At 42.4% G+C, this 25,454-nt stretch overlaps 2 protein-coding genes across 4 annotated transcripts in view; both read right to left on the bottom strand.

Annotated features, from left to right (window-relative positions):
* Positions 1-696: 696 nt before the first annotated feature.
* On the bottom strand, positions 697-12,661 carry REELD1 (reeler domain containing 1). Its single transcript, XM_056855848.1, has 6 exons — positions 12,451-12,661; positions 9,098-9,320; positions 6,645-6,811; positions 5,370-5,679; positions 4,262-4,325; positions 697-1,325 (listed from the first exon to the last, which is right to left on the bottom strand). Exons 1-6 carry the CDS (start codon positions 12,656-12,658, stop codon positions 699-701), a joined length of 1,599 nt encoding a protein of 532 aa, XP_056711826.1. The 5' UTR covers positions 12,659-12,661; the 3' UTR covers positions 697-698.
* Positions 12,662-17,798: 5,137 nt separating this feature from the next.
* LSM6 (LSM6 homolog, U6 small nuclear RNA and mRNA degradation associated) overlaps positions 17,799-25,454 on the bottom strand; it is an 88,682-nt gene continuing 81,026 nt past the window's right edge. The window contains exons 1-4 of one of the 3 annotated variants that reach the window (XM_056855674.1): positions 24,226-24,268; positions 19,606-19,708; positions 18,669-18,782; positions 17,799-17,902 (exon numbers count right to left, since the gene is read on the bottom strand). In XM_056855674.1, coding sequence (XP_056711652.1) covers positions 17,868-17,902; positions 18,669-18,782; positions 19,606-19,699 — 243 coding nt within the window. In that variant the 5' untranslated portion in view covers positions 19,700-19,708; positions 24,226-24,268 and the 3' untranslated portion in view covers positions 17,799-17,867. Of the gene's footprint in view, positions 17,903-18,668; positions 18,783-19,605; positions 19,717-24,225; positions 24,269-25,454 lie in introns of those variants that run through there. The other 2 variants (XM_056855672.1, XM_056855673.1) reach the window with 2 other exon arrangements.

Here is a 25,454-nt window from a genome sequence, read left to right as displayed (position 1 = left end):
GCAAATGGCCGGGAGAGGCTTCCTCTCCATTTACACCTGATGAGGAGCCATGTTCCTCTCTCCAAAGGTGGCATTTGCTGCGCCTTTGTTCCCAGAGATCAATTCACAATACAGTCAGCCAGTGGCTGCCTCCCGAAGATCAATTCTCTTAACCGTTGTGTTGCTCTGTTTTGTTTTTCTAAATAGGAAAGTTAGCTGAGTGGCAAACATTCTGCCGATTTGAGAAATCTCACACAGCAACCCAGAAGCATCACTTGCGAAGTGAGAAGAGGGACGAGGGCTTCTGTTGGCTTGGAAAGAAGGGAAGAAGCAGAAACTTTGGCAGAGACTAAATCAGAGATGACACCGGATTGCTAGAGAAGGATTTCTGTTTCTGGCTTGGATCATACCTCAAGGCAACAAAGGAAACGTAATGGCTACAACAATCCAGTTTAATGAGCAGGCATTCAATATTAATTGCATTAAGTGTAAGATTTTAAACAAAGCGTCTGTTCATGTTTCAATGAGATTCAAAACTACATACTATAACATCTGCAGTCTAGTTAAGGTATATCTGTATCATAAAAATATGTGTATGTTTCCTCACTTAGACTATATTTGCTTAGATGGCATTATGCAATTGCTCCAAATTTGATTTCCTTAATTCTTATTCATTTTCACCAAAGGCTCAACTCATCAAGAATATAAAAAGCAGATCCCTAGATGGCAGCTTTTTTACCACTGCCGGATGGATTGATCCAGTTGTACTCCGCCTGGACCAGGACAAAGCTGTTTTCCCGTATCTTTCTGAAATGCATCATCTCTCCGCTCTCTCTCAGGGCGATCACGTTGTTCTCTGGCTCACTAAAGGACACCTCTGTTCGCTTGTGACAATACTGGGAGTGGATGCAGCGCAGACCGATAGCCAGTACCATGCCAAGGACAACAGAACATCCAAGGAGGACGCCAAGCTGAGCAGCTACCAGCTGTGGCCGTCGGCCTGGCTTTGCCCCTCCATCTCTGGGAGCACCGGCCTTAGTTATTGCTCTAGTTACCTTCAGGAGGGTGTTCCCCTCTTTGTCTTCTTTCTCCTGGCTGTGAGCAGTAAGTTCTGCCTGGGGCAGGAAGTTTGCTGGGCCTTTCTGTGTTGCTGGGTTTTCTTTCACCATTTGCCGCGAGGCTGCTGATAAACTTTGGGAGGCATCAGAGTCTTTTCCCCTACCTAAATGTTCTGATGTTGTACCTACTCCTGAAAGCAACGGAGGGTCCCAAAGGTGGATCAAAGGTGAAGCTGTAATGGGAAGTGCAGAATTCCATATGCCCTGGTTAGAAGATCTAGAAACCACCTTAAAAACAGAGAAATCAAACATGCCTTAAATAAGACACACATATCATGCCTGAGACTTACTATTGTCCTTTGATTATACATCATTGGATCAAACCCATATTGAATAGGGAGTGTGGAATTCATTATTACCCGCCAAAGAGGATGATTATTGGCCTACTGGACTGTCTGCAATTCCAAAGCACCAAATGTCCGAGCCTTCTTGAGGGGGAAAGTACGCTAGCCCGTGTTTTCCACTCGCTAGGTCTGGGTGCAGATTGCTGCATAGGGTTGCCAGGTCCCTCTTTGCCACTGGCGGGAGGTTTTTGTGGCAGAGCCTGAGGAGGGTGGGGTTTGGGGAAGGAAGGGACATAGATTCCAATTGGGGAGGGAAGGGACATAGAGTCCAATTGCCAAAGCGGCCACTTTCTCCAGGTGAACTGATCCCTATCGGCTGGAGATCAGTTGTAATAGCAGGAGTACCTGGAGGTTGGCAACCCTATTGCTGCACAGCCTTTACATCAAATCACAAAAGAATGGGGGAGAGAAGCTGGGGTTTATCACCATTCATGTCAGTTGTGGAAGGTATGCATCCTTGTCTTGCCCTCTAACATGAATCATAAATCCTCCCTATCTGCTCTGTGTACAGTTCCCAGCTCACCGCAAGCACAAAGAAATGTTGACAGGAGTACTACCTGAGGCACTAGTAGTATTGAAAGTGGAGGTAGCAGAAAGAGCATGCCAGTCAGGACTGCTCCCCAGCAACAAATAGGAAAACGTGTTTTACCTTTTTCCATGGTAGCCCTTTTTCAACTAGTAGAGAGCACACTGTGAACCTAAACAGGAGTTTTGTGGCACCTTAAAGACGAACACAGTGTCATTTCGACATACGTTTTTCAGGGACCAGAGCCCACTCCTTCAGGGGCAAGGAAATGCAGTGACTCCTTGCTAGGCACAGCATTTATGTTGGAAGGTTTCTTTTTTTTTAATACCTCTAATATGAACATTTATGCTGGAACATCTATGAACACTGAGGCTGGAATAATTTATTAAACCTTTAAGGTGCCGCACAATTCCTGTTTGTTTTTGCTGCAACAGAGTAATAACTGTTCGCGAAGTGTATGTCATGGCCAGTTGTTTCCAGCCTACGCAACATCCCAAAGAAGAACTGGCTTCAGAAGCACACTTAAAATCCAAGAGCTTTGAATTGCGGGACCACAGACACAAGGGAGAGTTTCCTTAACTGCAGGCGGATTTCAGAGTATCTACTGCCCTCTAACCGGGATAAGCGAGAACAACACTTATTTAAGCCTCAGCACACGGTGAAGGGAAGATAAATGATCTACATCAGCATGCTCCAGCTAAAAAGCAGACAGCGACAGCTCCGCTTATCATGCAAGACCAGAATACAGTTTTGCAGTCGAGCATGTATCAGTTCTATGGTCTGAATAACCTGCTGAATATTCCGAGCGGCTTCTGTGATAGCACTTACCATTTTAGTCTGACACGCAATCCAGGAACCACAAAAAGAGGATCATCATCATATTATACCCTACTGTCGGTTTTTATTCATTCTGTGCCTGTACCAAGCCAATGGTGGAAGCCTAGCATTCAGATGACTTTTCAAGCTAACTAGGTCACAACTAATTAAGCACATCAGGGCTGGTAATCCATGCTTACTAAAAGACATTAATGCTTTCTTATTGCCTCGTTGAATAGACCTGAGTAATATTCTCAGTACACGAGCTTAGGATTGCTCTCTCGGGGAGCAGGTCTACTCAGAGCCAAGTCCCCTTTATTCATTGGCGCTTGCTTCCAGCAGGGAGTGCTTAGGATGCAACTTCAGTGACCTGAGATGCAGTAACTAAGACTTGGATCCTATGCTATGTGAGTGCAACAGCGCTTGTGAGAGGAGATTTTGTTACCTCCCCCACTGCAACCTACCATGCGCCCTGAAGTACTGCCCCCCCCCTGGGGGATATTAGACTCCTGGGAGCAGCATGGAGGGGCAAAGTGGGTGTCTGCAGGAAAAGGGGAGAATTGGCAAATGTTACTACGTTGGCAGAAGCACTTTATCTTATAGAAAACCATAACTAGGATCCAAGCCTGAATCCATATTGTGTGTGTGTATAAAGTGCCCTCAACTTGCAGTCGACTTATGGCAACTCCAGCAAGGGGATTTCATAGGGTTGCCATCGGTGGGAGGTTTTGGGGGCGGTGCCTGAAAAGGGCGGGGTTTAGAGAGGGGAGGGACTTCAATGCCATAGAGTCCAATTGCCAAACCAACCGTTTTCTCCAGGGGAACGGATCTCTTATCGGCTGGAAATCAGTTGTAATAGCAGGAGATTACCAGCTAGTACCTGGAGGTTGGCAACCCTAGGCTTTCAAAGCAAGTGAGAAGCAGAGGTGGTTTGCCATCGCCTTCCTCTGCAGAGTCTTCCTTGGTGGGCTCCCTTCCAAGTACTGACCCTGCTTAGCTTCTGAGATCTGACAAGATTAGGCTATACCATGCTGCCTTCCCTCCTGAGTCCAGAACACTGTGTTTAAGCTCACACTGTTGCACTATCACAACTGAAATACATATTAAATCGACACAATTTTCACTGACTTTACTGCATATGGTGAGGTTCCCTAAACAGCTGCGTATAATCCTTTTGGAGCCTTTATCCTTATGATAAAGGAGATGCAGAAAAACAGCCTATGAGGCATTTTAATCTGAATTTGAGTTTGATAGGTGGTTCTAATTTTAGTCATAAGATTCCTGCTATTTTACACAGTGTTATTACACACTGTATAATTTTAAAGTACTGCAACGCTTTCTGTGCCTAGCGTGGTACCCGTTCAAATAAATGAATCATTTCTAGCATATGCAAAACACACAATGTTGCAGAAAAATTGCTAAGTGCTATCAAAGATCTTTCTTGAAAGCCAGTCAAATAGAGGTACTCTGGCACTTACCTCTATGCCTCCTGTACATGTCGCACACAGTGATGGCTTGGGAATACTAGAGGCATTTTCAGTCCTAAAATATTGGGATGGGGAAATGTAAATTGATTATACTTCATACTAATAAATTCAGTTACATTCTGAACATGCCCAGAGGTGCATTCCTGGCTGCCACTGAAATTCCCTCAAGAGTCATTCAGTCGTACAAAGTACCAGATGAATTCCCATAACACAGCATTGGTTTCTGCTCGGTTTGGCTCGCTCTGTTCAGGGAATGCCTTCCCTTGTGTCAGCCTATATTTTTTACTGTTACATGTAATCAAGGTGTTGTGATAGATGGGTCCTAAATTTCAGGCTTCTTAGGCTACATGGAAGTATAATAATTTTAAACACACACCTTTCCCATTAATAAATTATGCCCTCACTTACACATCTTTATGTATGTACATGCACGCACACCATTAAAAACAGATATTGCAGTTCAAGACACTGCTGCTAGGGGTTGTCCATGAGACACAAACCAAAGCTTACTTTTAAGTCTCTATCTCTCTGTGTGTGTGTGTTTATGAGACTATTTATGCATTAGAGAAAATGACCTTAGCAAGGTCAAACACCACTTCATTTACTAAAGAAATCACACAAAATCAGTCCTCTTTCTTGGAAAATGGCCTCTACATGGTAGCCGTCTGAAATTATATCCACGCGGTGAGCTCTGGACTTACAGACCATTAGCAGCATACTATGCAGAAGTATCTAACAGCAGTATGCGCATGATGCAAAGGAGTCATTTACACAGGTACAATTTCAGTGAGCCTCCAGGTAACAGATTTTTTTTCCCATTAGTGAACTTGCATCACCAAAAACAACTTTTCTGGGCCCACCTTGGACAAGTTTCATGAACGAAACTTCTGAGCTGCAATGCTGTCAATCGGTTGTTATAATTGACTGTGGCATCGACATAGTTAAAATAATGCACGTGTATGTGGGTGAGAAGGGGGGTGGAGAGAGAGCACACTCCCAGTGTAGAGCCCAGAAGCTCAGAGGACTGCATTATGTTCGGCAAATCCCGTGTTCCTTAACTTTAGTACCTACAACATGACATCTAATGCCTACACAGTACCCGTTGTATATGCTGTGAATGGAGGAATAATCTCGTGCCATGAAGCCAAGGTCCTGAAACCGAAGGGAGGACTCCAGTGTTAGATCACCATCTACGCCACTTCCATTGGGATGCCTTTCTCCATTTTGACTGACGGCACGTGAAGTGACAGAGTCTGCTAGGGATTCAGAGAGAAGATTTTCATTGCCAGGGAGCTCAGGCATTTGCTGTCTGCTATAAACTGGTTCCAGAATCAGTGTTGCTGCAATTTGAGCCAGGCTGTTAGATGAAACGTTTGCAAACTGAGTTAAGACGGTATAGGGAGAAGAACCTTAAAAAAAAAAACATTGAAAATAAAATACTGAGAATATATGTGGAAATAGATTTGAGACCATTTAACATATTTTATACATAATATACATTCACAAAGTACTCTCATATAATCCATGGTCATTTATTCCACTGATATCCCCACCTTTCTCCTGCCATAGAACTCAAGGAGCGTGAATAGGGTTCCAAGGAAGCTTCCAATCCAGACACTGGCCAGACCTGCTTAGTTTCAGCTAACTGGCTGCATCATGTGCCTTCCAACCATACATTTGAACCATATTTTTAATAGGCCATAAACCTGAACTGAGAATGGTGCACCTAATCCATTATTTGCTGTAGACAGTGATCTGCCGGATGCCTCTAGAAGCTCATGAACAAAACATGAGGGTGATAGTATTCAAATCATGTCACGATAACAAGGCAAATAATTCACAAGCAACAATCATAGTGAGAGATTATACTCCCCACGTAGTTCTCAATAGTGAGCAAGTTGCTTGCCACTGAATCAATCAAGAATTTGATCATCGATGTTGCCAAGAAGTATGAGGAAGGAGAGAAAGAAGGACCACTGTGAGGTCTGTGAGAACCAGAAGTCATTAGAGATTCTTATGTTTCATTGCAGATGAGATGCATAAGCAGGTGAGATCAATACCCAACATTTGAAACTGGTCTAAGGCAGAGGTTCATGCTAACCAGAAACGAAAATTAAAAACAAAGGGCACAACCTACATCAATTAAACTCATTCACTAATTAGTGGAACATGGATTAAATCCTAAAGCTGTAATCTTAAGGATGTTTACTTGCCGATCAGGTCCTCTGAAAGCAACAGATTTCCAAATCAACGAGTACAGGTGAAATGTAGAGGCCCGCTGGCTAATTTATGTCATGTGAGATAAAAGATAACAAAAATGTGAAACAAGATGGAAGCCAGCTGGGAAATAGCTACAAAGGAAACATGCTTTTACCTGTTGTAGACCCTCCTTCTAGATCAGTAGGCTGTTGAAAAAGTGTTGGCTTTATAGCATTGAAGGCCACGCTATGGTCAGCAGTGGTTCTGTTTTGAGTTTGATGATACACTGTGGAAGATTCAATCCTTGCCCAGTAAACAAAGTAGGACTGGACTACTGATAAACTGTTGTGTTTTTAAAAACAAAACAACAACAAAAGTTATCTGAAGCATGTGTTTAGTTATTCTGTACCATTAATAAATCATCAGAACATTTGGTAAATCAAAGGGAATTTTTAAAAATCTACAAACAGAATTAGTGCAAAAGACATTAAAGGATTAGCCCATAATACTTTTAATATTGGAACAACAACAAATAACTAGCTGAAACCACAGCGAAAGGACTGCAAGAAAAGTCACTTAGAGTTAGAGCTAATCAAAACACAATTTGTGGAATTGCTCTCTAATTTGATCAGCTTTTTAAAAATTCATTTGACAAAAAATAGCTCCATTTGGAAAACTTTGGTTAAATATACAAACAAGAACCATGAAAAGGGGGGGATGAACTTTCTGCTAATTTTTAATTCTGAGTGAATAAGGATGTAATTCTAAGGGTACCTTCCTGGAAGTAAGCCACTCTGAATAGCATAAGACTTACTTCCTCATAGACCTCCTTAGGACTGCTCCCTAAGATTACTTAATGAATCTGACCTATATATTTTCACAACACATCTGATGTCTATTTTTGCTATTGTCTATTATGTTACGCAATATAATTTGTTCAGACTTAATTTTATCTAATTATACCAATATGCACAAATCACAGAAGTTTTGTTCTAAGTTACTGAAGGTATGAGAATGTCATACCATGATTGATTGTATGGTATCTATGCTTTACACACTATGGAGCTATGATTCACTCTGACCTTGCTTACTGAGATATTTGGACCATGTAGAACAACAATCTGAAAAATGATTCTTGATGGTCCTAATCTATTCCAATAACACAGGGGGGTTATTTAGTTAATGAACTGGCCCTATTCCTTGTGTGTGTTTTAAAACTTGGTTAGAAATGCTGTATTTTGTATTTTGAATACTTTAATTTTAACAAATTGTACCATTGATGAAGGCCTATTGGCCAAAATGTGTTTGGGTTTAATGATTTTTTAAAACTATTTGTAATATATTAAAGTTTTGTTAATTTTTGTATGTAACCCATCAGTATATATTCCGTTATTAGGCTTTTTGTCAACCTCCTTGGTTACCTGGTTTTTCTGGACTGAAGGTGGTTTGTTTTTTTTTCTTCCTCCCCTTTCTGTTTTGGTTTTATCTATATTTTACACTTCAGGCCAGAGATCATTGAAGTTTCCTGGGTTTTTTGGTCATCCAGTCACAGCTGGCTTATGGCGACCCACGTAGGGTTTTCAAGACAAGAGACATTCAGAGGTGGTTTGCCATTGCCTGCCTTGGCATCATGACCCTGGTATTCCTTGGAGGTCTCCCATCCAAATACTAGCCAGGGTCAACCCTGCTTAGCTTCTGAGATCTGACAAGATCAGGCTAGCCTGGGCCATCCAGTTCAGGGCAAGTTTCCTCTACTTTGCTTAATTTGGGGGGGGGGTGGATATGAAATGCAAATCAGCATTAGGGTATCTTAGATAGTAAACATGGTACTAATTAAGTGTGCCCAAAGAAACAAAATTCCACAAAAGCAGACATTGGCCCCATCGACATTAAACCAAGCACAGCGTTAAATGTATAAAGACATCAAAAATGCTGATTTGTAGGGCAGTGCCAGGTTGCCGCTCTGTTACTACTTGATTCATGGGCAGGGCTCATGTGTCCTTACCTGCTGAATATCAAAGAGAAACTAAATAAAGTTTTTCCCATCACTGCACTGCAATGCTGGGAAGCATGTCTGTTGTATTTCCGTCTGCTGGGCAATTGCTAGTTGTTTATGTTCAACCAGAAGAAAGAAAGATGCCAGTAAAAACAAAAATTTACCAGAAGCGGTCAAGGAAGAAGTTAACACCTTTTCTGAATCAGCCTTGTAACTGGCTGTAGCAGGAAGCAACATCCCATAGTGGGGTGAGTGTAACTGGCTGCACATATAAATCACTTAGGGTGCACTTGCACAGCCAAATCTGGATCCACACTCACCCAACATGAGAGTTTCTTTGGGGCCTTATATTATACTTAATGTAGGCAGAAATCTGAAGAGATTTCCCTTTGTCTGTAGAGTTAACTAGATTCAGCTAATCAGGAACTAATTTCCCATGTGAGAAACCAAGTCAAAGGCCAGAATGAGCAAATAAATACTCTCAGAGTGAGTCTTGTGTATGTGTGCGGGTGCCTAGAATCCATAACACATCTCTGTCTCTCAGTGAATAGTGCAAAGAGCCAGCCAACCACCTCCTGTTGGTTGTCCACTAGAAGATTTCCTCAGAAAGAGACCAAGGAAGAGTTTCTTACAAGAATCGGATGTCTCCAATGGGCTGATCTGGTGCCTTCCACACAAAGGAGAGGTTTCGCTTCAGTGACTTATCTGAGTGGGTAACAGTATCACCATCTTCAAAACAAGCCAGGAGTTTGGAGCCAGGAGAAATGTAAACGAAAGTGCCGGCAATTTGATCATTCGATACCCTGCGAGCTTGCAGCATAAAGCCCATGAAATCACGTGTGCTTCTCACTGTGACTGAAGGCAAAGAAGAAGTTACACAAGAAGGTCAACCTTTGGAAAGCAGTTCTAATGTTTGCAGCGTGGAATTTTGCACCGATATTCCAGCACACAAAGCATGCCCCTGCTTAATACAAACACAAAGAAGTATGGAGGTACACCAAAAGGTCCTCAGTCCACCCAGTCTGGACCCATTTGATTACCATCTCTCTAGACTCTCACCAGGCCCCCCTCCTAAATACTGAGTCTCTGGGTCAAATGAGACAGAATGGCATGATCAACTTCTCCTGCGTTTTTTTAAAAGTTAAAAAGCTCATAGAAGTCAAGAGCCAGGATGGCTTAGAGTGCCTGACTAGGATCTGGGAGACCCAGGTTTGAATCCCCACTCGGCCATGGAAGGTTGTTAGATGACTGTGGGCCGAGTGCACATCCTCAGCCTAACCTACCTCACAGGATTGTTGTGAAGAGAAGCTGGAAGAAAGGAGAACAATGTAAACTGCTTTGGGTCCTCATCGAGGGAAAGGTAGCATATAAATGAAGCAAATGAATACATAGAAATTTAAAAGTCTAATTGGGATTAGGGCCATAGTTCTGGGGGAAGGAGGTGCCCTGGGCCAAAAATCCCTTTCTGATTTAAATCACACACATAAACCAAGTTTTTTTTATTTCTCCACAGATGCAAACATACAGGAGCAATGTAGAGCTTCCTCTTTTGTTTCCAGTTTCATGGCAGAGACACAATATTTCAGCCAGAGACTTCCTGATACACTTCTCTGCCCCCATAGCTCTTGTGTTAATTAACTTTTCACAACCAAGCAGGGGTCCAGAAATATGGCTGCCTTGTAGCCAGTGGGAAACATAAACTTAATTCTGGTGGCCAACAGGGAAAGCCTCCAATATACTCCATCGCAAGAGCAGCTTTTTTCCAAAAAGCCACCAGCAATCCAGGGAGGCTAAACATTCCTCTTTCAAAATGGCGCCTGGCTGAAACCTGTGGTAGGACATAGCTCCAGTGTCATCATGGCTTGGAGGGAAGGGGTTACTGTAAACCTCCCTGCTCACTGTTCCCTGTTACCCCTCCTCCCCCATTGCCAGGTAGTGGATAAGGGACACACTTAGACTTTGTTGAGCAGGAAGCAAAAGAGGTGATCCTTGCTTGGCCAGCCAGCTAAATGTGTCCAGGGGTCCCCAACCTTTGAGTCTGCGGGCACATTTGGAATTCTAACATGACATGGTGGGCACAGCAAAAAAATGGATGCCACAAAATGGCTGCTGCCAGAGGCAGAGCCAACCACAAAATAATTGCCACAGCTTAACTTCAGTAACACAGTGCAGGTTCTTGTGCTGTGGTGGCAGCTTCTGCCAAAGCAATATTAATCTGCTCAGCCAATCAAAACTCCAATAGTTGATCATAAGCCTTGCTGGGCAAAAGCCCTATCTGGCCCTGCCCACTTCCTAAAAACACTTGGCAGGCACCAGAAAAGTGGTCAGCGGGTGCCATGGCATCCTCAAGCACCACATTGGGGACCCCTGGTGTAGACCCTTGCACAGAATCGAAGTAACAGCCCCTTTTTCTCACTTTAAGCCACTGCTTGTAAAGAAACAATGGATATTTATTGATAGCTTCCAAATTTCCTTTCTCTATGGGATAGGGTTGCCAGGTTCCTCTTCGCCACTGGTGGGAGATTTTTGGGGCGGAGCCTGAGGAGGGCGGGGTTTGGGGAGGGGAGGGCCTTCAATGCCATAGAGTCCAGTTGCCAAAACGGCCATTTTTCTCCAGGTGATCTGATCTCTATCGGCTGGAGATCAGTTGAATTAGCAGATCTCCTGCTACTACCTGGCAGTTGGCAACCCTACTATGGGACCAATAATACAGTGACACCAACACATGGTTACAATGATAATGAGCAATATCTGGAGTGTTTGTTTGGTGCCACTGTTTTCAATTCTGTTATTACTGTTTTTCCTTATGACCTACAGTTTTGACATGAAAAATCATTGATTGATTAAAGCATAGCAAGATACACAGAACCCCTCTGACCTGGGAGGAATGCAGATCTTCTCTCATTCTCAAGCCCTGTAACAAACAGAGCCCCTAGCAGTGGCACTGAATGTGCTTCTGTGTGTATTGAAGTCCATTGGCTTACAAGGGTAAGTGATATCTTAGGATATCACTGTATTAGTCTTTTTGCTTCTTTGAAATGGGGTGTTGATTGCCATAGGAAACAGAAGATACATAGGAGGAGGATTGTCTGCTCCTTTGGCAAGGGCTGGCAGGATAGTTGAAGAAGAAGAGTTGGTTTCTATATGCTGACTTTCTCTACCACTTAAGGGAGACTCAAAACCGGCTTACAATCACCTTCTCTTCCCCTCCCCACAACAGACACCCTGTGAGGTAGGTGAGGCTGAGAGAATGTGACTTGCCCAAGGTCACCCAGCTGGCTTCGTGTGTAGGAGTGGGGAAACAAATCAAGTTCACCAGATTAGCCTCCACCGCTCATGTGGAGGAGTGGGGAAACAAACCCGGTTCTCCAGATCAGACTCCACCGCTCCAAACCACTGTTCTTAAGCACTACACCATGCTGGCTCTGAACTGGCAGTGATATGTGTGTATGAAAAATGCTGGTGTTTGATTCCAAGCAACACCACGTACAACAAGCCGCTACTCTCGTAATATATGTAAGCATGGCTGCATAAGATTTCCAGTGGGATTATACCCCCTACACATGTATGAGACTGCACTCTACAACTACCGTGCTCATTGCACAAGCAAATGTTTCCTCCTAAGTAGTATAACCTTGCAACCTCACTCTGCAAGGGCTCCTCATTGTGAGGCACAGCTCACACAAGCGTTTGGAAAGCCGATCCAACTATTCCAATCAATGCTGCAAAGTTCCTCTTGCTGTTACATCCGCTTGCCACCTTTTATGCTTCCTTCTATTTAATCCATTCTGTCTGACTGTTGGAGAGCAAGTGGAGCGCTGGCAAACGTAGGTGGCCCACGACAGCAGAGAGCATTTGAGAAACGCACTCCCCGATATGGCGAGCAGAAAGAAGCATTAAATGCACACCCATGTCCCTGCGGTAAGCCTAGAAAAGCCCTTTGTCTCGTCTTCCATGAGCCATGTAAATAGCTGCTGCTCCTTACCTGGTACTTTGTCACCTGGAGAGAAGAGAGACATATTGGTGTGGAGGGTAATATAGTTATTGTGTGGATTCTGAAGGTGAGCTCTGATGTGTTTGGGTCTCATGTCAGTACAGGCTGAAAGACTGGCGCCGTGGGAGAATGCAGCAGAGTATGAAACCAAGCACAGGACTGTAAATGCCCATACAACAAAAAGAGCCTGGGCTTTCATCTCATCTTCCACCTATCACAAAAAAAGACATTCGACTGAAAGCCCAGTAATAACCTCTATAAAAATGCAGCCAGTGTGAAGTTATGCTAGTGACACTTCTGAATTCCAGATTTAGCTGAAACTGGGGCTTTAAAAAAAAAATTGGACTGCTAGAAAGGAGGTTTAGTCATCTGTGGAGCTCTGCCCTGGTTAAACCACAAAATAAAACATTTTGGGAACAAAGCAGGCTTTGACTTATTCCGGAATGTTTAAAAAAGCCATCCTGGCAGGATTGCGACCTGAACTGGCGTGCCAAAACACTTCTAGCTCACGCCAGTCCAGCAGTGCATGCACTCCTCAACACTGTGGCTATGCTGCAGGAAGTGAGCTGGCAACGGACAAGCAAAACCAGCAACACACAGGACCTTTTTCAATCCATCATTTTACATATGAGCAACCCTATTTTTTGCACACAGTACTAACAATGCTAGAGTATCCATTGTAGGGAATTCAGTCTCGCCCCCCGAGCATTCAAACCTTGACGTTTAATTGCTGGAAGATAAGGTAGCACAGCTATTGTGAGAGGTGTTTGTGGGAACATATATGCTCATTTAATTTAAACCCCTTTTCTAAAATATTGCCCAAAGGGGTGTACTGAGTCCAAATGAAAAATACATACTCCCTACTGACTGGTGCTTCTGACATTACCAGCAGTAATGCAAGACTTACTCCCAACTATGCTGGTGCTGATTTGGTGTTTAAAGACTTTTTACAGGCATCTTTAAAGCTTCAGCTATGCTGATCGAGCCATTTAAATCTAGTATTGTGAACACCAGCAAAGGATGTGTCACTATTTTGTAACCCTTCAAAAACCTTTCTTCGGTGTACTCCTATTCTCCAGCACATATATGCTTTCCTATTGCCTCCAAATCTGCCCCTTTGCCAATAAATATTAATATACTTCTTAACTTTAAGCAGAGAACATACAGGTCAAAACTGATTTTAGTAGAGCCTTATTGCCCAAACTATTTATGCACTTAACAGAACAGGCAATGCATGGGAGTCACCTCTTAAACTTACCTAAGGGTTCTAACGATGAAGGCATCCTCCACCTAGCAAGATAATCCCTGCTAGCAATAGCTTCCCCTGGAAGTTAACTGCTTTACTAACAAATGGTCTTACTTCTGACATGCATTAAGTTGTGTCTCCTGAATTTATCTGTTTTGTCAGAATTTATACAATCTCTGTCCTGCTCTGAATAGCCTGGAGTAGCCCAGTGTCATTAGATCTCCAAAGCTAAGCAGGGTCTGCCCTGGTCAGTATTTGGATCGGAGACCACCAAGGAATACTATGGTCGTGATGCAGAGGCAGGCAATGGCAAACCACCTCTAAACGTTTCTTGCCTTGAAATCCCTACAGGGTTGCCATAAGCCGGCTGCTTGATAGCAATAAAAAAAAAATACAATCTCTCCTAGATATCAGCTACCAGATACATTTGAAGTTCCAGCCTGTGACACTGCCAGTCACTTACCTTGGGACACATGTTCCTTCAGGCTCCCAACAATTTTCTTCTTCAGCCTGTCAGGCAAACATCCTTTAAAGCAAAACATTCTTTGCTTTCTCCACTAATGGGGAGCGCAACAGCTGTTACTGCTAATACTTAATACCTACAGGAACTCTTGTCAGTGCTCAAATCCAGTTTTAATCATGTTAGTTTTCTTCACAGTCTACTCATCCTCTTTTAGAAAAGACAAAAAGCCACCAAGTGTTTGTGTAATGAAAATACAATGTGCGTTACAAATATACTTGGAAGTAAAATGACTGAAGTGAATGGCACTTACTACTACATGGACACAGGATTGCAGCCATAAAAAAGGAAAAAAATAAAGGAAAAAAATAGGAGACTCATCCAGGGTTTGTGTTAGGAAAGAGAAGGCAGGAGTGGTCATTCCCCCCTCCTTTGTATTTGTACAGCAAAGAAAGAGGATCTTTCTTGAGCACACTGTGGGGTTTGTTCTACATAGTTCTATATAAATAACTCTACAGCAAAAGTAGAAAAACACTGGGAAGGAGAAAAATTCTAAACAGGTTCAGTCTGCTCAGTATTAAAATAAAATATCCATCTTCGACACAATCAAGGCTGAATAATGGAAAGGGAGAAAGTTACCACCTGATCTGTAAGTCTCTGTGTTCCCCGTTCCTATTCTGGATGATGTCAGTGACTCTAGCCAAGATAGGTCATGCCCAGAAAATCCCATTCTTAGTGTGAAGAAAGACTGCAAGTATTAGCTGAAGCTTCACAACAAGTGTTCAGATCACTGGAGCAAGAGCAGTATAAAGTTTATTTTTACCATATTCCTTGACTAGTCTCACTAAAGTAGATTCAATACCAAGAACAAAGTATGAAAACAACCTTTCTTAAGTTGCAAACATTAATGTTGCAAAAGTCCAGCAGAAGGCTGTTCTATTTATCTGTTCCCTTTATGCTCAGATCTGGTTCAAGCAGAATAAAAATAGAAAGGAGAGGATTCTTATTGGTTCCCAAGGGCAATTAGAGACAGGTTTTTGCTGGATGCACTCTTGATGGTTAAGGTATCACTCACTTTTGCCTTTCCATCATCTCACCCTCTTATTAGAGTCGAATCAAAGGGTGATGGCAAACCAAACTCTAACAACTGAAATTCATGAAAATCCCTGGTGTCAGAATTCTATATGAAGACACTGTACTTTCATCTTCAACACTGACACTTCTCTATCTATGGAGAAATTTGCCATTTTAAAACAGTTCCTATACATCTGGACTTTAGCAACTCAAAGGGCACCCAGAATTCAACGAAGTATTAAAGAATTGTTGTTTCCATTATTTTGACTTTGATCTGTCAAACTTCATCTTTATCAAGAAATTGTAACACTTTTGGTATTCTGAAGACGAATGCCATAAACACAGAGGTTTATTTGTTTGCCTAATTTTCCACTGAGGAGATACCAAATGAAGACTGGGTAATTCCTAAATTCCTGTAAGTTTTGCTTTTGCTTCCTCTGGATGTAAAGGCAGGTAATAAAGCGCCCTCGTGCTACAGTTACAGTTATTAAGTCCATTTCATGGCTCCCTCTTTTGAACAAAGCTAGCAAGAAATTTAAAAAAAAAATTGTCAGCCCAATTGCTAAGCCCCTTAGCTTAGGAGTGTCGAACTCATTTGTTATGAGGGTCGGATATGACATAAATGTAACTTGGTCAGGCAGGCCATGCCTTGCCAGCCCAGATCAGGAGTTGGGGGGGTGGCTGCCTCAGCTGGCTCTCAGGCCAGATAAGAGTTCTCAAGGGGCTTATGTTTGACACCCCTGCCTTAGCTGTTCTGACACAGGATCCATGCATTCAGATTGGATACAAATCCATCCTACTATGAACATCCAGATGTAGCATATCAGATGAACATCACCCCCGGTCACCCTACAGGGTTGTGTTTTTCATTTTGTGTATTGCAGCTGGGAATGTGAAACCCCGACTCCTGTCTTGTGCAAGTGCCAAGTCTGTATCAGGGCTCTTGCATAAAGCTGTAATTGCCAGGAGGAATAAAGAAATGCAGAATGAGAGTAAAATAGAAGTCTGTGTTTAGAATAAATTTCCACAAATAACAGATTTTTGGAAACAAAACTGACTAGCTTTTTCCAAAAGCCGTTTTAGGAAATGAAGGGATGAAGCAACCCTGTTAAACATATACCTTCTCCAAAACAAATTAAAAATTGAACTGTAAACTTGAAGGCATATTTACTTTATATATATATATATATGCCCGTATTTGTGATTTATATTTATATACTGGATCTTACTTAAACTCCTATCAAATTATAAATAACTGCAGCATACTATAAAATTGTGTATTCTTGGCATACAATGTAAACCCACATGAAATGTTTAACAACTATTACTTTTTCCTCTTCAAAGGTTGCTGTTTCTTCCTTGTATTAAAAGTATTTTGGTACCTGAGAAGACGGGTCATTGCTGCATTCACACAATTGTATAGTGTTCATTCATGCACAACTGAAGAGTGTGTGCTGTTCTTAAAGGCAGTATTAAACCGTTCAGAGAATAATGCGCTGAACAATATACCCCATGCTGAGGGGCTTTGTAACCCTATAAGACACAATATTTTAAACACTGCATTGATGTACTCTTCTGCAGCTTCCCTGAAACTGTTCATAGGAGGGGGAAGGAAGAAATCCCTTTGAAACTCAACAGTTACTTCAAATGGGGAAATGTGTATACTTTCAAATAAACTCTAATTTTGTTTTAGTTCATAAGTGCATCTTATACAATGCTATATAATGCTTTCTGACATCTTTACAACTACTGTTTCTTCAAGTTAATGTACTAGCCATCAAGTTGACCATTTTTTCGCCACAAGTGTTTGAAAGAAAAAGGGTAAGTACGGTTAATAATTATGCAAGGTGAATAAGCACCCCCCCCCACACACACACATACTTCAACACAGCAACCCAACACAGGCCATATGTATTCTGTTATGGTAAAATTCATTTTGTTTGTCCTAAAACATAACATTAAAAAAAACCCTCAAAACCCTAAGCATCGTTGTTGAGCTGCTGCATTTTACATCAGATGTAACACCCTGCACTCTGCAGTTGTGTGTGTGTGTGGGGGGGGGGGAATTGCTGGGATTTGGAGTACTGGCACAAAGTTTCTCATTTGTGGTGCTTACTGCCATAGATGGTACAGTGCCAAGCTCTCCATATTCCATCTAATCTGTTAGTTCCTGTTTGAGTCACTGATACCACCACCCCATTTCAAGATTTTTTTGAGATAAGTTGTTAAAACTAACTTTTTTAACTTACTTAGCCAATTATACAAACTAGAAAGTTGACTTCTACGCATTGGCAGCTCAACCACAGTTCCACTGTGGCATGATTTTCTAACCTGAAACTGTTTGTGTAAGTACCAGATGATGTTTTAACATTGGTTTTACAGCATAAACAGAGATCAATTTTTTCCCATTTTTATTTAGTTCCACTCTGTAATGTAAAGTATTCCAAACAGTTCGTCAAAAAATGTTATTGTTGATATGCACACTAAAAAAATTGTCCAGCCTTCCATACAGTCTGCAGTTTTACAGCACAATGCAAAAAAAAAAAAAAATCACTACTAATCACCAACAAATAAAACTAGGTTAAGAAACAAAAGTTGCAATCCAAAATTTTCCATCTTCCGGCATATTCACATTCTCCTCTTCTGTGTACTTATATACAAAACTGTTAAAAAAAAAGACAAATAGTAAAGATTCTATACAGACGCCTAGTAGTATGTGACAGATAAGAAATGGCTGTACAGGCAGCATTTCACAAACTATTCAACATTACACCCAGTGTTATTTTGTTGTTGTTGGGGGTTAATGTCATCAGGGTTAAAAAAATGACAAATCTCAGCAGTAAGCCAAACTCAATCATGTGGCTCACTGGAAAAGTGGTCCAGCAACACTTAAGCACTGTTAACGCTACTGACTGCAGTTTTATCCATGTGCATAATTCTCACTGGAAACACTTAAAACCAGCTGGGTCATACCCACTGTGTTTTGCTCCTCTCTCATTTTAAATGTTGTAAGTCTAATTTTTCTTAACCATGTACTATTAATCACAGAACGGAGTACTTAAAAAAAAAAAACTGCAACAAAATGAGCAATTGTACTGGAGGAGCTGCTTTCAATTCTTTCACTGTCAAGAGCTAAAATATACACTTTCCCCAACCCACTCCTAAAGTAATGCTTTTCTGCTATCATCTATAAAACAAAAAAACACACATAAAGTTTCACTGGTACAAAATTCAAGAAGAACTGCTGCCTTCCTTACCACCTTTCAGTTCTCCTCCTCTTTGAAAAAAACTGGTGCCTTATCCAGGAACAATCTTGTAAAACTAGTGGGAAATGTGAGCTGACAAAAAATTAGGCAGCATAGAGGAGAGTCATGAGAACTCAGGGCTTAGCTGTATAATTTGTCCTCCATTACAACTGAGCATAGTTACCATTGTTTCCTCTGATAAACGCATCCCCATATTTATTCTTCAGTTGCCCATTTACGTATTCTTCTGTTTGTTCCAAAGCTATGTTCATGTACCCATCCAGGCAAGCCAGAACACCTAGTAAATACAAATCCCACAAAAGAGCTCAGATTTCAGAACTACAACTTTCCTAATCAAACATGGTATTAAATGCAAGTTAGGGAAAATGGCTGATCAGACTGAAACATACAGCAGATGAGAATGTGCGATAGGCATGGGACAATTGCCACCACACCAACATTCACACAGTGAAGTGATCAAGTCACTATCCTTCATCTGACATATGAAATAGAGAAACATTGTAGCAAAACCCTCTGTCACAAGATCAATAGCTTCTCTTCTGCAAGCTGGAAATGCTGATCTTTCATTGACGGACTTAATATTCTCCAATAGTCATGAATTTGAAGGGCACAGGAACACCATGCTTAACAGAATGGGAAGAAGTAGCCCTGTGCGTGAAGCAAAGTCTTTTGTATCTGCCATTCATACAATAGTACAGATATATTCATGGTCTGCATATACACTCTGCCAAAAGTTTATTCCAGTTATGTAGTTATTAAAAGCCCTATTTATTCAAGAAACCGTTCCACAGCATGAATCACAGCTGCTCTATTTAAATATAGAATGCAAGTAGAAAGTCTCTTTATATAATTTATAGAAATTAAAGTCTAATCAGATGGGTGATTGTATGAAGGTTGCAGAAAACTGGACAAGATGTATATGGCAAAAGTACCCAGACTGAGTTATTATTAATTTATGTATTCTTACATTTTGTTGTAACTAGGGTTAGAATATGAAAGAGAACTCACCAAGATCACAAGAACTATATTAATTCCTTCTTTCCTAACTGACAGATCACAAATATATCAAATGTTCAGAAAAGGAGGTTAGGAAAACTTACCTCGATAATCAACTCCAGAATTTAACTTCACAACAACTGGTCTTCCTATTATTTGTTTCAAAAAATCACTGGGGGTTTGTTTCCGTAGACTCATTTTGACGGACTGAGAAGCTACATAAAAGAACAGAAAAATAGGCAAATGGCTGAAAAGCAGAATTCAAAACAGATCACAAACAAGCGCTCAGCAAACAGCAGCAGTGTGCTGGTTCTTAAAAGTATTCACAAGAGAAATAAATATCAAATAGCAGAATAAAAAAGATAATTTTTTTTGTTGAACATAGGCTTAAAACTACAGAAGTACAATCACTGTACAAAACTATCCTCTAAACCACACACAGTTTGATATCTTTAATAAGCTTCGTCTATTATTATCTAAGACATCTGTGCACCACACATGACCGCTTGAAAACATTCAGAGCAGTCAGGTATGGCTTTTATTTTCCATATGAATGTTTTCCTACAAAAAAACTTCACAGTAGTGTGGAATTCAGATTGTTTTTAACATTCTGGATATGAATTATATATAAATAGTGAATCTTAGAAATACACATATAGGCACACTCAACCCACACCCACAGCTATTCAGACTTCTCACTATTATAATCCGCTAAGTGATGACTAAGTTCATCAAGCTGAATGTCCAGAAGTGCATGCACTGTCGACGAGGAATAGAGAATAAAACTGCTGATATCATACTGCCCTTGTATAAATCTATGGGGAGACCACACTTGGAATACTGTGTACAGTTCTGGTCACCACACCTAAAAAAGGATATTACAGAGCTTGAGAAAGTGCAGAAAAGAGCAACCAAAATAATTAAGGGACTAGAGCAACTGTCCTATGGGGAGCGGTTAGGATGCTTAGGGCTGTTTAGCTTGGAAAGAAGGCGGCTAAGGGGAGACATGATAGAGGTCTATAAAATTATGCATGGTTTGGAGAGAGTGGACAGGGAGAAGTTTTTCTCCCTCTCCCGTAATACTAGAACACAGGGTCATCTGCTAAAGCTGAAGTGCAAGAGATTCAAAACAGATAAAAGGAAATATTATTTCACACAACGCATAGTTAAATTGTGGAACTCCCTGCCCCAGGATGTGGTGATGGCTGCCAGCTTGGAGGGCTTTAAGAGGGGAGTGGACATATTCATGGAGGAGAGGGGTATTCATGGTTATTAGTTAGAATGGATACGGGTCATGCTGCATACCTATTCTCTCTAGTATCAGAGGAGCATGCCTATTATTTTGGGTGCGGTGGAACACAGGCAGGATGGTGCTGCTGAACTCGTCTTGTTTGTGGCTTCCTAAAGGCACCTGGTTGGCCACTGTGTGAACAGACTGCTAGACTTGATGGGCCTTGGTCTGATCCAGCAGGGCCTTTCTTATGTTCTTAAAAAACATTTAACAGATTAAACACTCTAAATAACCATTAGGCTTTCTAGTATTTGGTGAAAACACTTCAAGTAATTCTTGTAACTTCCCTTCCATTCTATTTTTTTTGCAATTGTTTGGATAAAGTGGTCTCCTAGAAGCATGACTCATACTTCGATGTATTTCCTCCAATATCCCAATAAGTGTGATCTCTTATAATACCCCTGCATAAATAAAAGCCTCTAAATCTGCATTACTTTTAAATATCCTTTCTAGTTTCTTGTATTCAAGCTACAAGAGCTAATGTACTTATTTCACAGCTTCTACAGCAGAAAATAAAGACTAGTTTAATACTGTAAATCTGCACCTAAAGCAACTGCCTTCAGAGACTTGCTCTTTAGGAAATGTAGTTAGAAGCAGCACACTATTTTCCTCATGTACATAAAGCACAGAGTGCATAGCCTCCAATAGCAGCTTAGTTCAGATATGTTGTATTTTAACTATACTCTGTGAAACCAGGATTCAGCTTGCAGATGATTACTCAAAACTTTGTTTGCCTTCACTCTGGCCAGGTGTTTCTGTAGCTGTGGAATGCATGAGGGCAGCAATGAGGCTTTAATAAAAATGAAGCCAAGATGTCTATATTTGTATATTACATGAAACTATACTTAAGACTTAACTGTGGTTGTCAAACAAATTAAAAACCATGGTTTCAGGCCCAGGTTTGACAGAGCCTAAATAACTATAGCTAGTGGAGTGTCTCATGTTCAACCACAGTGACAGTTTAATTAAACTTCACATTATGCCTGAACTGAGACTACATTTCAGATTTAAAGGATCTTGGGGGTGTGGAGAATAATTCAAAGTCAACCCAAACAGGGTGAAAAAGACAAATTCCATTCTAGGGAAGATAGCCAGTATTGTAATACCTTCATATAGAGAAATATGGTGTGGCCAAATTGAGAATACTGCATACAGTTCTGATAGTCCCATCTCCAAAATAGTGTGTGTGTGTGTGTGTGTGTGTGTGTGTGTGTGTGTGTGTGTGTGTGTGTGTGTGTGTGTGTAAAGTCCCATCAAGTCGCAGCCGACTTATGGCGACCCCTTTTGGGGTTTTCATGGCAAGAGACTATCAGAGGTGGTTTGCCAGTGCCTTCCTCTAAAAATAATGTACCCCAGTAAAAATAATTAATGTATTATAGCACCTTCTCCACAGGGAAATTGAAAATATTTACGCCATGTTAATTTACAAAATACAAGTAAGGGGGGAATTCACTTATAAAAGTACTATGTGGAAATAATGGGGGAAACTTCTCTCTCATATTACAACTCAGGGTCACTCAAGGATCCAGGATGACAAAAGCACTTCTTCACATAATGCATAATTATTTGATGGAATTCACTGCCACAGGATATGGCAACAACCACTTGCTTAGAATGGCTTTAGAAGATGGCTAGACAAATTAACAAACAGGTTTATCAGTAGCTACTATTCATAACTAAATAGAACCCTAGGCAATGTAACTTCACATATGAGTTGCTGCAGGACAACAACATCGCCTGCATGTGGCTTTTCAGATGCATCTAGCTGTGAGAAACAGGATGCTGGACCAGATGTACCTATGGGACTGATCCAGCTGGGTGCATGTTTTCCTACAGCAGGCTCTGAGTGCTAGTGGCTGCTACATGTTCGCATGCTGCATCGTGGATCTTGGTGCCCATGGTTTCTCCTGTCCATCTGAGGCAAGTGTTTTTGTCTAGACTGACGGACAATGATTCTGGCTGTCCTTCACCTCATGTATCAAGATAGCAACTGGGCCACAGATGGACAAGCAATCTCAGAGGGCACCTAAGATACCACTATCACACATGCACAGGTAGCAGCACACAAGCACGACAGAGCTGCTAAAGCAGGCATACTAATTTTAAACAGGCTCTGAAGAAGCAATCTAGGAAATGCCAGACCACATTTTTTCTCTGGGGTGGAATTTTCTATTGGAATTCTGCACAAAGATTCCCACCTACGACTAGGGTTGCCAGGTCCCTCTTCACCACCGGCAGGAGGTTTTTGGGGCAGAGCCTGAGGAGGGTGGGGTTTGAGGAGGGACTTCAATGCCATAGAGTCCAATGGCCAAAGCAGCCATTTTCTCCAGGTGAACTGATCTCTGTCGGCTAGAGCTCAGTTGTAATAGCAGGAGATTTCCAGCTAGTAACTGGAGATCGGCAAAGCTACCCATTACATGTTTGACCCATGCTTCATAAGCCTACACAAAAACTAATGGGGCATTCTAACAATATTCACCACTCCCAGAACTATTATACACTTTCCACATAACACTTCCTGAAAAGAACCCAAAAGATATCTAGGATCTGCTCCCAATTCTTGTTATTTGGCCAGTTCATTCCAATGTGCGTGGTTTTGTTTTCATGTTTTATTCCGAGGCTCAGCGTTAGAGCATCTGCTTGGCACGCAGAAGGTCCCAGGTTCAACCCCCAGCATCTCCAGTTAAAGGGACTAGGCAAGTAGGTGATGTGAAAGACCTCCGCCTGAGACCCTGGAGAGCCGCTGCCAGTCTGAGCAGACAATACTGACTTGGATGGACCAAGGGTCTGATTCAGTATAAGGCAGCTTCATGTGACCACGTGTAGAACTTGGCCCCTCCTGCCTTTCACCAAAAGAACCCTGCGTTTGGCCTACATTTTATTATGAACTATCCCTTGCGTATGGAAAGGGCCTACTTTATGTGCACGGCTTCTTCGAAGCACTCGCCCTTATTGCTCGCGTGACCTCACCCTAGGGGCACCCAGGGGCCCTGTGGGGTCCTCGTGCACCGCGAGGGAGGGAGGCAGAGCACGAACCGCAGGGGACAAAGGGAAGCGACGACTCCTCCGCTCCCACCCACGAAAGGGCCGCCGAGCGGGCGCCTCGCCGGCACAACCTGCGGAAGCAGGCGGGGCAGTTCCCCTCGGGCCAGTCCTAGACACGTCCCCCTCATCGCCCGATCGAGAAACGGCCTTTAAAGCGCTTAAGGGAAGCGGAGGCACGGCGGCCCGTCGCGTAGAAGAGCCAACTTTAGGCCCCGGCTGGCTTTCTTTCAGCCGGCAGGCCCCGAAGGCCGTTTGGAACGTCCTGCGAAAGGGGGGGGAGAGAGGGAGAGCGCGCGCGCCCGCGCGCCAGGTCCCCCGCCAACCGCCGCCGCAGCCGCCACCCCCTCCTGCTCTCGACCTCCACACTCGCCCGCCTTCAGTCACTCACCCGCGCGCTGTCGGCTCACGTTCGTTAAGCTTGCCTGGCGGTTTCCCGATCCAGTGATGATGGGCTGCTCTGCGGACCAATCAGCGCTTTCTGGCTTCAGCAGCCGCTACGGTTCCCGGATTTGGCCAAAATCTGCGCCGTTATTTGCGGGGGCGGGGGCGAGCAGGGTTGCTACGCGGTTCCAGGGTTGGTTTGTTGTTTTGTCAGGGAGCAGATTCCCGAGGGTCTGTGGTGTTAGCCTGTAGTAACAAAAAACAAAGAGGACAATGATTCAGGACAATGATTCAGCTCAAACCCAACCCCTTTCTGACTATATATTACTCTTCCTACACACTTGACACTGAGAGACACTGTCCTTCAGTGTTACTCCTCTGAAGATGCCGGCCACAGCTGCGGGCGAAACGTCAGGAAAGAAAATACCAAGACCACGGTCACACAGCCCGGATAGCCTACAAGAACCAAAGAGGAGCCTGGTGGCACCGTCAAGACTTCGTAGTGTCGTTGTGACATCCGCTTCGGTAGATCTTAGAGCTGCCAACCTCCAGGTGGTTAACCAAAAATATGTTTACTTTTTGGCATACTCCCTAAGCGTGAAAGGTGTAGTTTTCCTGTTACAGAAAATTGAAGAAATTGTAGTGACTCTTGGATGTGAAGTCAATTGCAATGTATATGGAATGTGAAATGAATTGAAATGCATATATAGTTGTAGAAAAGAGCAAGAGTCCAGTAGCACCTTAAAGAGTAACAAAAATATTTTCTGGTAGGGTATGAGCTGCAGTAGTAGGAAAGGGCAAGAGTCCAGTAGCACCTTAAAGACTAACAAAAATATTTTCTGGTACGGTATGAGCTTTCGTGAGCCACAGCTCACGCTGTGGCTCACGAAAGCTCATACCCTGCCAGAAAATATTTTTGTTAGTCTTTAAGGTGCTACTGGACTCTTGCTCTTTTCTACTACTTGCTCTTTTCTAACACGGCGACCCACTGTGAAATATATAGTTGTAATTCGTTGGTTTCGTTATTGTGGTTTCTCTCAAGCCCTTCTGTGTTAATTTTGCTTGCAACCTCCAGGTGGTGGCTGGAGATCTCCCGCTATTACAACTGAGCTCCAGGTGATAGAAATCAGTTACCCTGGAGGGAATGGCCGCTTTGGCAATTGGACTCGATGGCATTGAAGTCCCTCCCCAAACCCCGCCCTACTCAGGCTCCACCCCCAAAATCTCCAGGTATTT

The sequence above is a fragment of the Euleptes europaea genome, chromosome 9 (assembly GCF_029931775.1).
Source record: "Euleptes europaea isolate rEulEur1 chromosome 9, rEulEur1.hap1, whole genome shotgun sequence".
Taxonomy (NCBI): domain Eukaryota; kingdom Metazoa; phylum Chordata; class Lepidosauria; order Squamata; family Sphaerodactylidae; genus Euleptes; species Euleptes europaea.
This window is presented reverse-complemented; position numbering and strand designations above follow the sequence as displayed.